We start from the raw sequence: 15,930 nt of genomic DNA, 5'->3' as shown, positions 1-15,930 counted from the left end.
AGAATTGCGCCCCAGGTTGCAATCAGGTCAACCATGATCTTATTGAATGGCAGAGCAAGCTCAAAGGGTCAAGTGGCCTACTCCTGAATTTGTATGATTGCATGTAGTTACATGGATAACAATGACAAAGTAATTAAACATATTAGTATAGGATATGGGAATAAATGCCTCAGACTTTGATACAGTAATTCTAGTGTTTTGATGAACAAAATAAGAAAACCTGGGGCTGTGTAGGACCTGTCTGCTCTCAGTGCAAATGATGTGGAAACTCTGAATACCGATAAAAGACAAGAAGAGAAAGAAAACTGATTATGGTGTCTGCAATAAATCATTAGGTTGGATCAAGAACTTAGTAGATACAGCAACAGATATTGAGTGATTTCAAATTACCAGGGATAGATTGGGAATTGTATATAAAAAGCTATGTGGCAAATTCTGACCCTAGGCTGTTACATGGGCAGTTGGTAAAAGGACTTGTGTGAACTAGAGCCCTATTGTACCTGATATTCCACAATGACGAAAAGATTGTAAAGTCGGTGAGAAACAAATCACCTTTTTAAAAGTGACTATAATTGGTAGAATTTAAGATTTGGTTTGTGATGGAAAGATTAACTACAATGGAAACACTCAATTTTGGACAAAACAATTTGGAAAGGTGAGTTAGGAAGCTTGGTTGAACAGTGGAAAGGTGAGTTGGGAAGCTCGGTTGAACAGTATAATTAGACAGAAAAGCATGATCATATTTAGAAATATTAGTATGTTTGTATATTTTTCTGTACAAAGACACATATTATATAATCGATACATACCACTAGTGAAGAAGGGTTGCATGGGGGGGAGGCTTGATGTAGACAGCAATGGAAATAAGATAGAAATGAGGGCAAAAAGTGTTTTTTAAAATATATGTACAAAGCTAATATACATGGCAAACCAAGACTAAAGTGGCAAACTGTACAATATTGTATAATAACTTTAGTGTACAAGAACCTATCAATGGCAGCAATTAATATATTTTTGAGAAATTGTGGCACTTTTTATAGCGCTTCAGTAATATTTTTCTTAACTGGAAAAAGTGTCCCAAAACCAATTGTGCGTGCTCCTGGAACAGGTCAAATTGGGGAAGGGATTCAAAATGAATGGATGATCAATGATCTTGAGGAAGAGGAAGAAGAAGATGAAGAGGATATTGTTCCTGAACCAGGTGCCCAAAGTTTGGGTAATGATAATGAAAGAGCAAGCACACATACAGATGGTAAATATGCTGCATCTTTGCTGTCTTGTGTTCAGCTTAGCATTTGAGACGTGCTGAGTGTTCATGTGTTTCTTTCTGCATAGCTGAAATTGTCCAACTGTCAGACAGCGAAGAAGAGGAAATGATAATACTGGAACCAGAAGGAATGCAAAAAAAAGGAAGGTGGGTTGGAAATGTGTTAAAAGTTGAATCACTTGATACTTTTATTTAAAATGTAAGCCCGACTGGCAGCTAATTATTGATCATTGCAGGGCTTCCATAGGCCCCATTCCCACAGCAACTGGGATTTTTAGTTGACAGTGCGATGGCCCACCCCCAGGCCAACATGGTGGGCTCAGGGTGGAAATGTAGGATCATATAAGGGATCCTCCTTCATCAATGGCTCTCAGGCTACAGGCGCAGCCACTGGCTGGCCCTCAAGGAATTGTCTGTCCATGATCACAGCAAGGCAGTTGTCGCTGTTTTTAATGTTTACAAAAATTGGCCACCTCTTCAGTGGGCTCCTCAATATTGATGAACCTTCTCTTTCTCCATCACAAATTGACAGCTCCCACCTCTATTGATGGGACTGCTGATATATTAGTTCTGGATGGCCTCTCATTGGCCATCCAGCCTCTTGAACCGGTGATCCAAATCTCTGCCATCAATTGACTTAGCCTATCTGGAATTCCCCATCTCGGTACATGGAACTGATTTAGCAGTCAGGATCCTGGCCCAGAATTGAAAATCCTGGTCATTATGTGTATTGATGTCTGCCTGTGATTACATCAAAGAGGTTTTCCAATGTCCTCTCCACTAGACAAGATAAATAGGGTTTCATTTTATAACAACATTATAAACTCACAATTTAAACATCTACTCTTTAAATCACAGTGCATCAAGAACATAACTGACTTAAGGCAACTGGGGCACATCCCAATAAGTGATGTAGCGGCAGCTAGTGGAATTTTAAATGTAATTAATAAATCTGGAATATAAAGCTTTTCTCAGTAATGATGACCATGATACTGCCATCAATTATTGTCCGCTAATGTCCTTTTATGGAAGGAAATCTGCCATCCTTACCTGGTCTGACATATACGTGGCTCCAAATCCACAACAATATAGTCAACTATTAACTGCCTTCTCAAATGGCCTAGCAAGCCACTTCATTCAAGGGCAAATAGGGATGGGAAACAAATGATGGCCTTGCCACTGATGCCCAAATCCCGCAATAAAGAAAAATCCATTAATTTTACTCCTGGATTTTCTTCGCAGGATTGTTTTTTGTGTTATAATCTATACTGGGGGACTGTGCCTCGTGCTTGGTGATTTCATTTTATTGCAAAAAGGCAGAAGAGTTCCATTCCCGGGTACCAATGTTGCTCAGCTCAATTCACATATAAATCCATAACCACCACTCTCTCTGGAGAGAAACATTACAAGTTGTGCTTGGATCAGCGTTTATACAGTGTAGTTATATCTCTGATAATTAATTGTTCAAAAGGATCATGAATTAAGTGGGCTTCAACTTTTGTACAAATGTTAATTTTTACAAGGAGCTGTTGTGTGAAAGCACAGTGAAACATATCATGTATACTATAAAGATTGATCTTGTGTTATGCCTGATCAGGAGTTCAATCAAATGTATGTGATTTGCACGTTATGTGCCTGAATCAGTTCTGTTTATTCAATCATAATGAAATGGATGTAGTTAAATAATGAATGAATAGATGATCAGAATAATTAATTACAAAATAGTCAAATTAAATCCATATGGTATATATAATCTAGACCTGACGAGATTGTTAGCACTAGAAATAAATTACTGCTTACAATAAAGATTTCAGTTGGTTGCACATGACAGTGTTTCAGAACTGCTGAATGTGGGGCTTTGGAGATGGTGTTGGCCAGATCACCACACCAGGATGGCAGTGTAGCACAGTGGTTAGCACTGTCGCTTCACAGCTCCAGGGTCCCATATTCAATTCCTGGCTTGGGTCATTGTCTGTGCAGAGTCTGCACGTTCTCCCCATGTCTGCATGGGCTTCCTCTGGGTGCTCCGGTTTCCTCTGTCTGAAGATGTGCAGGTTAGGTGGATTGGCCATGCTAAATTGCTCTTTGTGTCCAAAAAAAAAGTTAGGTGGGGTTGCTGAGTTACAGGGACGGGGTGGGGGAGTGGGCTGAAGTAGGGTGCTCTCTGAGGCCCTGTGCAGACTCGATGGACCAAATGGCCTCCTTCTGCACTGTAAATTCTAACATGACCATATTTCTACTTTAAGACACTCCAGTTCAGTGGCTGAGTTAAAATAATTTTGACACACAGGAGGGGGAAGATTTCCTGAACAGTTTCATCCACAGTCAAGTCTGAGGCAAGGGTGTGTCTGTCTGTCAGTTAGCAGAGTAGGGAGATCCCAAGAAAGGCAGCAAAGGAGATGCTGTAGATTCTGGACCCATCCAAAGGGTACAGTGTAATTGTTACCTGTGGGGCAAGGATGAAGATTGTAGGTAGGATGCTAACCATGGATCAAGAGACAGTTCACGAGGGGAGCAAACTAGGAATAAGTTGTGGATAGGGGATTTGATAATTATAGTGGCAATGGCATCCTCTGCATAGCAGTTTGTTGTCTACCTGGTGGCAGGATTAAGGATAACTTTGAGGAAGTTGAAAAGGGAGGGGAAATATCTTGTTACAATTGTCCATGGCAAGAGCAATAACAGGGACGGGATCAAGGAAAAAGCCTTACAAACTGTTTGGCAGGAGCTGGGAGCTGCATTAAAAATCTAGGAATTGCTATGCAAGCCACAGCTAAATGGCATAGAACATACAGTGGAGAAGGAGGCCATTCGGCCCACCGAGTCTGCATCGACCCATTTAAACCCTCACTTCCACCCTATTGCCCTAACCCAATAACTCCTCCTAACCTTTTTGGACACTAAGGACAATTCAGCATGGCCCGTCCACCTAACCTGCACGTCTTTGGACTGTGGGAGGAAACCTGAGCACCCAGAGGAAACCCACGCAGACACGGGGAGAACATGCAGACTCCGCAGACAGTGAGCCAGTGGGGAATCGAACCTGGGACCCTGGCGCTGTGAAGCCACCGTGCTAACCACTATGCTACCGTGCTGCCCTATAATGGGGCATGGGGTCAGATAGCTCAATAAATGGTCTGGATCTTGCGGTCAATAGTGAGGCCATGCCTCCTTTGATGTTACGAGGTGAAGATGTACGTCTTGAGGTCTGTCTTCAGCTCAATGCAGTAATTGATGCATTTAAAGGGGAACTTGATAAGTACATGAAGGAGAAAAGAATATAAGATGTTTAACTGGGATGAAGTAAGGTGGTAGAAAACTCACGTGTAGCCTAAACATCAACATAGACCTGTTGAACTGAAAGGCCTATTTCTGTAAATTTCAAAAGTACTTTATGAACTCTGTGAAACACATTTGAACCAGTTACTGTTTTTGAAGTTAATCCATTGTTTTTATTTCATCCTTCAGGAAGATAAATTCAGAAGAAGCACAGCAGATAATGACAAACGATACAGTACCAAAAAATAAAAACAAGAAAAAACAGAAGAAAAAGGGGGTCCAGAAGTGATAGTAACTGTCAAATAATTTAATATGGATTCTGTTGAATAAAAGTACATTACTTTTATTATGTTGCATGTTAAATACGCTACCCTAGGAGGAGGCATGGAGAATAAATTACACCATTGCAGGTGTCAAGAAGTAGGTTTGGATATTCTTGACATGTATCTATAAATTTATTTTAAAAGCCACTCTATTTTGAACACAACATTTTGGATAAATTGCTTAAAATCGCTTTGCTAACCATTTATTGATATCTGGTTGACTAATTGGCAACTTCTCAGGGATGTGTAAATTTTAAATTCATTACATCTGTTACTGTTTTTAGTAGGTCTCCCGATGTTCCTAATTAATAGTTCAGCATCGAAGATTTTCTCCCGCTCCTGCAGATGTTGCCTGTGCGAGCTGTAAAAAATGTTTTATCTTTTTAATCCTCACCTTTTTATTCCTCCTTTCAATTTTGTTAATTTAGTTGAACTTGTTCAATTAAACTTGTTAAATTAGTTTACCCTCTTGAATAAAATCCTGTACAGAATTTTGAAAACGGCTGAACAGCTCTGAAGCACTTTTCTTTTACATAGTAATACACCATGAGGCACTTTCGAGGCATAAGGGACAAATTGAGTAACAGAAGGACCTGGTGGGTGAAATCCTAGGAGACCACAGAGGCAGGACTGGGAGGGAAATCCAAAAGGATTAGTGGGTTGACTTGGCAGCACGGGAGCACAGTGGTAACACAGTTGCTTCACAGCTCCAGGGTCTGTGCGGAGTCTGCACATTCTTCCCTTGTCTGCGTGGGCTTCCTCCGGGTGCTCCGGGCCCTCCCACAGTCCAACGATGTGCAGGTTAGGTGAATTGGCCATGCTAAATTGCCCTTAGTGTCCCAAAAAGGTTGGCTGGTGTTACTGGGTTACGGGGTTAGGATGGAGGTGTGGGCTTGGGTGGGGTGCTCTTTCCAAGGGCCTTGCAGACCCGATGGGCCGAATGGCCTCCTTCTGCACTGTAAATTCTGAAGCAACTGTGCTAACCTCTGTGCTACCGTGTTGCCCATAGGGTAATAGGTGAGCAGAACATAATGTGAGTAAGGCCATCGACAGCAACACTTTGGATTACCTCAAGCTTGTGAACAATAGAATGTGGGAGACTAGACAGGAATCGAGTTGGAAGTCCAGTCTAGAGGTTAGATGAGGTTTCAGCAGCAGAGAGGTAAGGCAAGGGCAAAGTCAGATAATGTTGCGGAAGTCAAAATAGGTTTTGGTAATGCTGCAGACATGTGGTAGGAAACTCAGCCCGGGTTAAATATATGATGGTTGTGAACAATCCGGTTTAGTTTCCGCCTTGTCAGGGAGAGATGGAGTTGATAGCTAGGGAACGGAGCTTAGAGTGGGGACCGAAGAGCGCCAGATATTTAATTGGAGGATATTTCTGCTCAACTAGTACTGGACGTCATTGGCTAGGCCAGCATTTATTGCCCATCTCCTAACTGATTGTGAGAAGGTGGTGGTGAACCACTTCTTAAACCACTGCAATCCCTGTGAAATAGGTACATCCACAATTCCAAAGTTCCAGGATCTTGACTCCGCAACCGTGAAGGAATGGCAATTATATTTCCAAGTCAGATGGTGGGTGACTTGGAGGGGAATTTTAAGTGGTAGTGTGCCCATGTATCTGCTGCCCTTGTCCTTCTACATGGAAGCGGTCATGGGTTTGGCAAGTGCTGTCTAAGGAGCCTTGCTGAGTTCTTGCAGTGCATCTTGCTGATTGCACACTGCTGCTACTGTGCATTGATGGAGGGAGTGAATTTATATGGATAGGGTTGCAATCAAGCAGGCTGCTTTGTCCTGGATGGTGTTGAGCTTCAGTGTTGTTGGAGCTGCACACATCCAGGCAAGTGGGAGAGTATTTCATCACACTTCTGACTTGTACCTTATAGATAGTGGTCAGGGTTTGAGGAGTCGGGAGGTGAGTTACTTGCTGTAGTATTCTTAGCCTCAGTCCTGCTTTTATAGCCACAGTGTTCATCTGGCTAGTCTAGTTAATATTCTGGTCAATGGTAACCCACAGGATGTTGATAGTGGGGATTTAGCGATGGTAATACCATTGATTGCCATGGGGCAATAGTTAGATTCTCTTGTCAGCGCAAGGCTGAATATTGTCCAAGTCTTGTTGCATTTGGACATGGGCTGCTTCAGTGTCTGAGGAATCTCACGTGGTGACCAAGAGCAGACTGATGGGGTGGTAATTTACTGGGTTGGATCTGATTTACTTTTTATGTACAGGACACACCTGGGTAATTTATCACGTTGCTAATGATGTAGCTGTACTGGAACAGCTTAGTGCATAGCAAGCTTTGGAGCACAAGCGAGTTCCGGTGGAGGCCATGGAGTGAGTGGTCACACATTTGGTGGATTTTTTCAGTCTTGTCCTGCCCAAAGGGGGTAGTATTTGAGGGCTCAAGGTGCAGGAGTGCCCAGGGAAGGTAATACACCTCTGGAGTGGTTGGTGCATGGATCAGACGAGGAGTGCCACGAGAAAGAAAGAGCATTTGGAGCAGGAGAGTTTCCGTGGTGCGTCACAGCGAAAGATGGCTGGGGCAAGGGAGAGCACGCTGCTCGCCCAGTGGTCGATGGAGCAGCTAATCGAGTCCTTGAATAACAAATTCCAGCAGCAGAGGAAAGAGGCCCTGGTCAAGGTGGTGGAACCTCTGAGATCGGGGATCGAGCGAGTTGAGCAGAGGCTGCAGTCCCAGGGCTGGGCGATTCAGAAAGTGGTGGGGGTGTATGAGGGGCAGATAGTCTTGTTGGCGACGGAAGAGGCTGAGGGAGAAGGTGAAGGACCTGGAGAATTGCTCCAGGAGGCAAAATGTGAGGATTATTGGGATGCCTGAAGGCATCAAAGGTGCAGAGGCCGCTGTGTATGTGGTGAGTATGTCGGAGAGGTTGATGGGGGAGGGGGCCTTTGATCGGCCACTTAAGGTAGACCGAGCGCACGAGGTGCTGAGGAGGCCGCAAGTGGGGGAGCTGCTGAGAGTGATGGCTGGTGCGGCTGCATCACTTGTGGATAAAGAAAATATCTTCCAATGGGCGAAGCAGACCAAGAAGTGTACCTGGGAAGAGTGAGCTGTGGGTCTATCAAGATCTGTGTGCGGAGTTGGTGAAGAGGAGGGTCGGGTTCGACAAGATAAAGGCTGCCTTCTTTCAGAAGGGGGTGAAGTTTGAAGTATTGTACCCAGCCCGCCTGTGGGTGACTCCAGAAACAGGGGCTTTATTTCAACGTGCCAGAGGAGGCCACGGGCTTTATGGACAATGGACTGGGAGGAGTGTGAGGACATTGAACTTTGGAGGAGTTTTGTGTGCTTTTTACAGTGCCTGGGGGAGGGCATTCCCGGGCAGGTCTTGGGCGGGCGAGCAGTGTTACTCTGTGTGTTGGAGGTTGGGGTGGGTGGAGCGCCACCATGGTAACTGGGCGGGCTAGTTAACAGGATGAAGGGGGAGTTGCCAAGAGGAAAGGGGGGGGGGGGGGGAAATGGGTTGATTTATTGTTTGAGGGCAGGAGGGGAGCATTGTTGACAAAGGCGTGGTTGGTGTGGCGCTGTTGGGAAGGGACTGAGGTGGTGGACATCAGAGGGTGAGCCAGGAGGGGCACGTGCCGGGGACTGGCTCAAAAAGGGGTATGGCTGATCGGCATACCTGGCTGCTCATGTGGAACATGAGGGGGTCAGTCAAACGGTCACGTGTGTTCACACATTTGAGGCGTCTGAAGGTGGACATGGCAATACTTGCAGGAGACGCACCTGAAATTGGGGAAATCAGACGAGGCTGAGAAAGGGATTGTTGGGGCAGGTGTTTCATTTGGGGCTGGATAGGAAGAGGAGGGGGGTGGCAGTGTTGGTCCATAAGAGGGTGGGGAGCATTGTGGCATGATGGTTGGTGAGGTTTGAGGGGATGCCAGTGGTTTTGATAAACATTTGTGCCCTGAATTGGGATGGCATAGATTTTATGAGAGCATTGGGGAAGATTCCGGACTTGGACTTGTATCGGTTGATTATTTGGGGGGTGGGAGGGTGGAGGATTTTAATACGGCCATAGTTCCGAGCTGATTCAGTGTCTCTGGGCCGCAATTGGGCTGAGCGAGGTGATGGATGGTATGGGAGCAATGCAATCTCCCTTATTTTAAAGTGTAAGAACCGGAGCAGTGTGGGTCATACTGCCTGATATCATTATTGAATGTAGATGCCAAGCTATTGCCGAAGGTGCTTGAGGACTGTGTGCTGGGGGTAGGCGAGGATCAGTGTTTGTGAAGGGAAGGCAGTTGTCGGCAAATGTGTGGAGGCTACTTAGTGGTGGCGATGGATGCTGAGAAGGCTTTTGATCGGGTGGAGTGGGCATATTTGCAGGTGTTCAGGCGGTTCGGGCAGGGGTTTGTAGATTGTGTCCAGCTGCAAGTGTGCGGATGAACCGAGCTGGTTCGGGGGGGCTACAGCGGGGTATGAGGCAGGGGTGCCCACTCTCCCCATTGCTTTTAGCCTTGGCGATAGATCCGTTGGCAATGGCACTTAGGGCATCAAAAGGATTGTAGGGGGATTGAGCGGGGGTGGCCGAGCATAGGGTCTGTACGCAGATGACCGGTTGTATTTTTCGGATGTGTAGACAGGGAAGACCCTGCGGTTGCAGTGGGCTTTTTTGGAGGGGGTGTGCTTGCGTTTCCCAATATGATAAATTACTGGGCAGCGAACATTGCAATGGTGAGGAAATGGGCCGGGGGGGGGCAGGTTGGGGGTGGGTGGAGGCAGCGTTGTGTTAATGAACAAGTCTGAGGGTTTTGTTGTTGGCGCATTTACCGTTCTCACTGGCCAGGTACTCTGCAAGCCCAGTGGTGTTGTTGGCCCCAAGGATGTGGAAGCAGCATTGGGAGCTAGAGGGTGCCTCGATGTGGGCACTGATCCACGGTAACCATAAGTTTGCCCCAGCATGGTTGGATGTGAGGTTCAGGGGGTGGCAGTAGGGAGGGATTTCACGCTTTGGGGTCTTTATTGGGGGCATATTTGCAGGGCTTGAGTAAGGAGTTGCCCAGGGGGAATGGCTTTACGTACCTACAGGTTCAGGACTTGGTGAGGAAAGAGGTGCCGTTCTTTCCTGGGCTGCTGCCCCCTGGGGTTGCAGGACAATGCTGTCAAAGGATGAAATAGGGGAGGGAACGGTGGTGGATATCTACAAGGAATTGATGGAGTGGGAAGAAGCTTTGGGGGACAAAGTGTAAATGGGAGGAAGAGCTGGGAAGGGAGGTGGGGGCCGAGACATGGGCAGAGAGTGATTGAGTTCTAATAATATGCGAGGTTGAGCCTCAGTCTGTTTAAGGTGGTGCATAGGGCTCATATGGGGTTGGGGGCGTCAATCCCATCCACATATTCTGGGTGTGTCGAAGACTGAGGGGGAAATCTGTGATGACCAAGGTGTGGAGGTGGTTCCGAGGTCGTAGGTGGTGATATTTGGGGTGTCAGCAGACCCAGAGTCAGAGGGGGGGGGGGCGAGAGAGACTGATGTTTTGGCCTTTGCCTCCCTGATAGCCCAGAGACAGATTCTGCAGGGGTGGCGGGACTTGCAGTAACCAAAGGTGGCAGTGGGCAACCTGGCAGAATTCCTGAGACTGGAAAAGGTAAAGTTCACTTGACGAGGGTCGGTGGGGGTTGTGGTTGTTTAGCTGTTCTGATATTTTGCGTATACATGTGAAAATGTTTTCGGGCCGTCAGTACTATTGCTGGTTGTCAGGGCCTTATGGCCTTTGCTGTATCTGTTGCTTTGTCATGTGGACAGGCATCGGTGATGCTGCAGACCTCCGGAGGACAAGATGGATCTACTGGGCCCTTCTAGCTTAAGATTAGTGCCAAAGGCTGAAGCATTCACAATGTGCTGGACTCCTCCACCATTGTGGATGGAAATATTTGTGGAGCCTCCTCCTGCAGTGAGTTGTTTTAGTCACATCACCATTCACAACTGGATGTGGCAGGATAGCAGAGCTTAGATCTGATCCATTGGTTGGCTGTTACTTGTTGCCTATGTTGTTTGGCGTGCAATAGGTCCTGTTTTGTAGCTTCACCAGGTTTACATTTTTAGCTACGCCTGATGCTCCTGGCATACCCTGATGGACATAGGAATTCCCCACCCAGATACATTGACTGTGCCACATTGCTGTGGATCTGAAGTCACATGTCGGTCATACCAGATAAGGATGATTTCCCAGTTAAGCATCAACATTAGTGTTAGTTCCAGATGTTTATTGAATTCAATGTCACCAGCTGCTGTGATTGGATTTGAACCTCAGTCCCCAGAGCATTACCCTGTGTCACAAGTGCAATGACAATACCTTTCCCATGGAGCAGCAGCCTTGGTAAGTAGGACCTGATCTAACATACCCTTAAATTATTCCCTTTCTGGTAAGCCATGGCAGCAGCTTGACCATGTGGAATACTCTTGTGCAATGAAGGAAGTTAGGGACACTGCCAGCATCCAGGGTGGTGACTGCAGGAAGTGTTTCCAGCTGTAGCTTAGTGTTTCAGAGCTAGAGTTACAACTGGGAGTTCACTCTGGAGCATTTGCAAGGATGAGATCTTCACAGGTAGCAGTTAGTCACACTAGAGTGCACAGGAGGAAAAGGAATGAGTGACAACCAGACAGAGCAAAAGCACGAGTCAGGTAGAGCAGTGGTCCCTGGAGTTCATCTCCCTCCAGCAGGTTCTGTTTTTAATACTGTTGGGGAAGTGATTTTTCAGGGGAATGTGATCGAGGGGCTACAGGGGTTTGGAAGCTCATGTTCAAATACAATGTTCAGGCAGTGTCCAAGGAAAAGCTTTGGCAGAGCCTGGAGATGATAATTATTTTAAATCTATGACCTGCGGTTACATACCTATTTTCAGTACCAAGTTTCCCTTTAAACTTTCTCTGCTCCACTGGAGAACAATCCCAGCTTTTCCATTTACTCCACATAACAGAAGTCCCTCATCCCTGCTATTGTCGTTGTAAAACTCTTCTGCAACCTCTTCAGGGCCTTGCCATCCTTTCTAAAGAGTATTGTTCAGATTTATACACTATACTTCAGCAGAGCTCTAACCAGAGCTTGGAATGGTTTAGTTTGACCTGTTTTGTATCAAATGCTACTATTCCATACACCGCCTTATCAAATTTCACTCACTTATGGATTTATGCACTCAAGATCCCTCTGCTCTTGCATTGCATATACCCCCCCATCAAAATAACATAAATGAAGTACTTGGGAGGCTTTATTAACCAAATTCTGTTGTGGTTGTCGCTTTTACTGATCAATGTCCTGAATTTTGCTACAATCCTGCTCACTAAACTGTAGCCCTCTTTCTAGGTTCAGGTCATTTATATAGCCCTCTTTCTAGGTTCAGGTCATTTATATAGCCCTCTTTCTAGGTTCAGGTCATTTATATAGAAGAAAAGCATGTGTGGCCTCAAAAGAAACTGAAATGGTGTTGAAGCATGCAAGATATTTAAAAAAATAAGAGATCTGATCCAGACTCAAGCATATCATTGGATCTAATACATGTTTATTTGTAAATTTGTTACATGTTCCATAATTTACATTGGAAGCCATTCAAATAGACATGGCAATGGGCTTGATTTTTCCCTGCCTAGCTCTGCCATGGTTTTCAGGCACAAAATGAGATGGTTTACTAGTGCAACCAAAAAGGATAGTTGAGGGTTCACCTGTTTTTGTAAATTTGTTACATGTTCCATAATTTACATTGGAAGCTATTGAAATAGACATGGTAATTGGCTTGATTTTTTTTCCTGCCCAGCTCCGCCACGGTTTTCAGGCACAAAATGAGATGTTTTGCAAGTGCAACCAAAAAGGATAGAAGAAAGTCACTGTTCATGTATTGATTGTCCAATTATAAAATGAAAATTGCTTTGCCTGCTATGTGTTACCCTATCCATAAAAAGCCAATCAGTTTTTAAGTTTCAAAAGAGGACAGTGAGAAAGCTCAAAGTTGATATGTTAAGCACGTTCACTTATTAAAAGGACCATCAAATTTCTGAAGACCGCTTTCTAACCACAAAACAGGGTCCTTGTGAACCACAAAACATTTGCATTTTCATGTCTGGTAATATTTCAAGATGTTAGTCCCAATTGACAAGCAACAGGGAAATGGCATCAATGGAATTGGACGTCATAAGCTAAAGTAGCTAATCCTCAACTAAAGTATGCCAAATGCTTGGTTTAGCTAAATATAGTGAGGGGATTATGTTTTGACATAATATTAAGCATATCCCAACAGGCCTACATTGCAGTCATTATAATCCACATTTGAAAGCTTTTCCCACTCAAATAGTAGAGGCACCAGTATTTATCATACTAAATTAGTGCACTGGGTCAGACTGGCCATATTTAACCCACTTGGCATTTTTAATTGACATCTTTGTTCAACTAACATCACTTGAAAGAAGCCAGTCAGGAGTATTTGAAAACCATACATCGGCATTCTTTCAAGATACCTAATATTCTACTTGCGATAAAAAAATTGTCCGCAGTTTCCCCAAGTGAATCAACAAAAAAAAAAATCCTATTGGTTAATTTGGGCGTGGTTATTTTAGCTCTAAATATAAAAGTTGTATACAATGGGATTGCACATAAGTTCATAATTCAAAAATGTACAAGTATAAAACTTCAACTGTTGCTTGTAATATCCCACAAAAGTCAGCAAATTACTACTGGTGTAGATTGCAGTTATCCAGTGCTAGAAGTTGTAGTGGCAAGTTGGTCAAAGTCCACAATTCGCTTCAAAAATACTGAGCTGTACAAAAATAGTCTCCAGATTCCAAACATTTGCAATATATATATACACACACACACACACACTAAACAAGGTGGATAGCATCACTGTTTTAAAAGCAGCAGGTCCAAGGAGTGTGGTGGGTCAATGATCGACACACAATGATACCTGCAAGAGAAAATTCATGATAAAATAGTTCATGATAAAATAGAACAAATAACTTTTTCCCTCAAACGTCCTCAACCCAGCTGGTCAAGGTAGAACATTGTCAATGAGAAGATTTTATCCTGTTCAATGGTCCTATTTGTTCACATGTTATCTTGCAATGTGATATTTGTAAGAATAGCAGCAAAAAAATTAGCTTCAAGTTCTTGACAAGACCCCAGCTGAGGCCATATATTTAATCGAAACTGCTTTACAAGCAGACATAGCAAAACGTTACAGTTTGCCCCAAGTGACAGGTGAACAAATGATACCTGGACTAAGACATCACAATTTTCATATGGAATACACTGCATTCCTATGAAGGATTGGATCAAGCCCTTAGCAAAATTCCAAAACCTTCAAGTGCAAAATGTGTGTTTAAATTTCCACAACACACATTTATAGACTGCTTCATCATTCTTTCATGCAGCTTGAAGAATCCAAAAGGAGAAGAGCCAGATGTTTGGGAGTTTTTAAACTTAAGAACCAATAAATACAAATGAAAGATTTGATCAGATTCAGTTTCTGGATGGCAAAACACAGCATCTACCACTGGTTTCTGCAGCAGGAAGTAGCACTACCAAGAGCCCTGTTGTCCATGGGAAATAGTTCATCAATAAAATATCAGGCATTAAAGATTCCTAAACGTTACTGACCCACATTATTACCTGCAGGAAACCATATAAAATAGCAGATATTTTATGGGGAAGATTTTACCTACATACATTATGGTTTAGATTTGTTCTTGTTCATTTAATGCTTATGATAATGCTGAAGATTGTACAGTTATCCCAGGTGGTTTGATCAAGGTACAGAAAGCTAGAGTGATTCAGACAATAGTCTGAGCAACCACTACATAATTCCAAATTTACAGCCGTTCACACTTACTTCAGACTCTGAAGCATGAAGAAAAAAAATGAACTCTTCATTTTCCTAGAAGCCTCAGCATTAGAAATGTGGAGTAATGAATTATGGGAACGATCTCAACCTCCACAAATGGACCAGTTTCTAGACACAGGTGGAATGTTGTCAATTTTCTAGCCTATCCTGTTTATACAACCAAATGTAGTCCCCTTTATAAATCAATTATACTGCATTTTTCTTTACCCAACTCAAATCTCACTGCTTTAAGAACAGACCATATACAAATACCACTGCACAACAGCAAGTCTCAACAGTTGAGTCATGAAAGTATTTCTTCTGGATAGGTTACACTGCAGTTATCCTACACCTGTAGGATAAGGCTAAACAATCTTTAAATTCCCAATGATCCTATTCCTTTCCTTGTGCAAATTGACAGTTAATACCATACTTACTTAGAGCTTTTGTATTTCTCCCGTACTGCTTGCTGTGCATGTTCGGATGCTTTGAGGTAGTTTTGGTAAAGGTCCATCACACAAGGCATTAAGCTTTCTAGGATATATCCTGTCAATTGAGCTAATGATCTAGGCTGTAAAGAAAATGCAATTGAAGTTACTGCAAGTACTAAAACAATAACAACTGTCAAACAACAAATCTAAAATCAAGGTCACTGCTCAAACAAGAAATTAACAATTTAGCTTGAAATTTAAAGTTTTGACTCTCCCAGTAAATTAAGACAAAGAAAATGGCTAACATGTATCCCAATATTGTATAGGGGTTCCGATTTACAGGAGATTCCTCAGTACTTGCAAGAACACACCAATGATGAATAGGGCAACAACAGGGTTCCCCAAGCTGGTCTTTGTAAAGCAAACTGATTAACAACATTATTCAAAAGCTTTAGGTGGGTCAAAGTAAACCAGTGGGGCCCACAAGAGGCAAGAAACCAAGAACAGTCCTCTTGCTCAAGTCACGAGTATCATTGGCATGTTTAGGATGAGTGCGAATTTGGACAATCGTCCCACCCAACAGCCGACAATTAAATTTGTGGACATTAGGCAGGCACCAGAGATGCACCTGCACCAGTGTGCCCCTTGGAAATTAAATAGGCACACAAAAGCTCCAGCAATGCCAGGCTTTACTTTTGCAGCGAGACACCGGGAAGGGGGGGGGGGGGGGGGGGGAGAACAGCCACAATCATAACTGGAGAAATTTCAGGACCACCATTGTAGCAACGGAGGATTTG

At 43.8% G+C, this 15,930-nt stretch overlaps 2 protein-coding genes across 3 annotated transcripts in view; one reads left to right on the top strand and one right to left on the bottom strand.

Moving 5' to 3' along the window:
• exosc9 (exosome component 9) overlaps positions 1–5,371 on the top strand; it is an 85,999-nt gene extending 80,628 nt beyond the window's left edge. Inside the window, exons 9-11 of the mRNA XM_072497830.1 lie at positions 1,074–1,252; positions 1,336–1,414; positions 4,736–5,371. Of these exons, the coding sequence (XP_072353931.1) occupies positions 1,074–1,252; positions 1,336–1,414; positions 4,736–4,835 (358 nt within the window). The 3' untranslated portion in view covers positions 4,836–5,371. The remainder of the gene's footprint in view (positions 1–1,073; positions 1,253–1,335; positions 1,415–4,735) is intronic.
• A 7,001-nt stretch (positions 5,372–12,372) lies between these two features.
• The window catches only part of ccna2 (cyclin A2), a 29,907-nt gene continuing 26,349 nt past the window's right edge, over positions 12,373–15,930 (bottom strand). For both annotated transcript variants that reach the window (XM_072495728.1, XM_072495727.1), the window contains exons 7-8: positions 15,140–15,273; positions 12,373–13,787 (exon numbers count right to left, since the gene is read on the bottom strand). In XM_072495728.1, the coding sequence (XP_072351829.1) occupies positions 13,724–13,787; positions 15,140–15,273 (198 nt within the window). In that variant the 3' untranslated portion in view covers positions 12,373–13,723. The remainder of the gene's footprint in view (positions 13,788–15,139; positions 15,274–15,930) is intronic.

Source organism: Scyliorhinus torazame, chromosome 3, assembly GCF_047496885.1.
Source record: "Scyliorhinus torazame isolate Kashiwa2021f chromosome 3, sScyTor2.1, whole genome shotgun sequence".
Lineage (NCBI taxonomy): Eukaryota > Metazoa > Chordata > Chondrichthyes > Carcharhiniformes > Scyliorhinidae > Scyliorhinus > Scyliorhinus torazame.
Note: the sequence above shows the minus strand (reverse complement) of the source record. Positions and strands in the feature narration are given on the sequence as shown.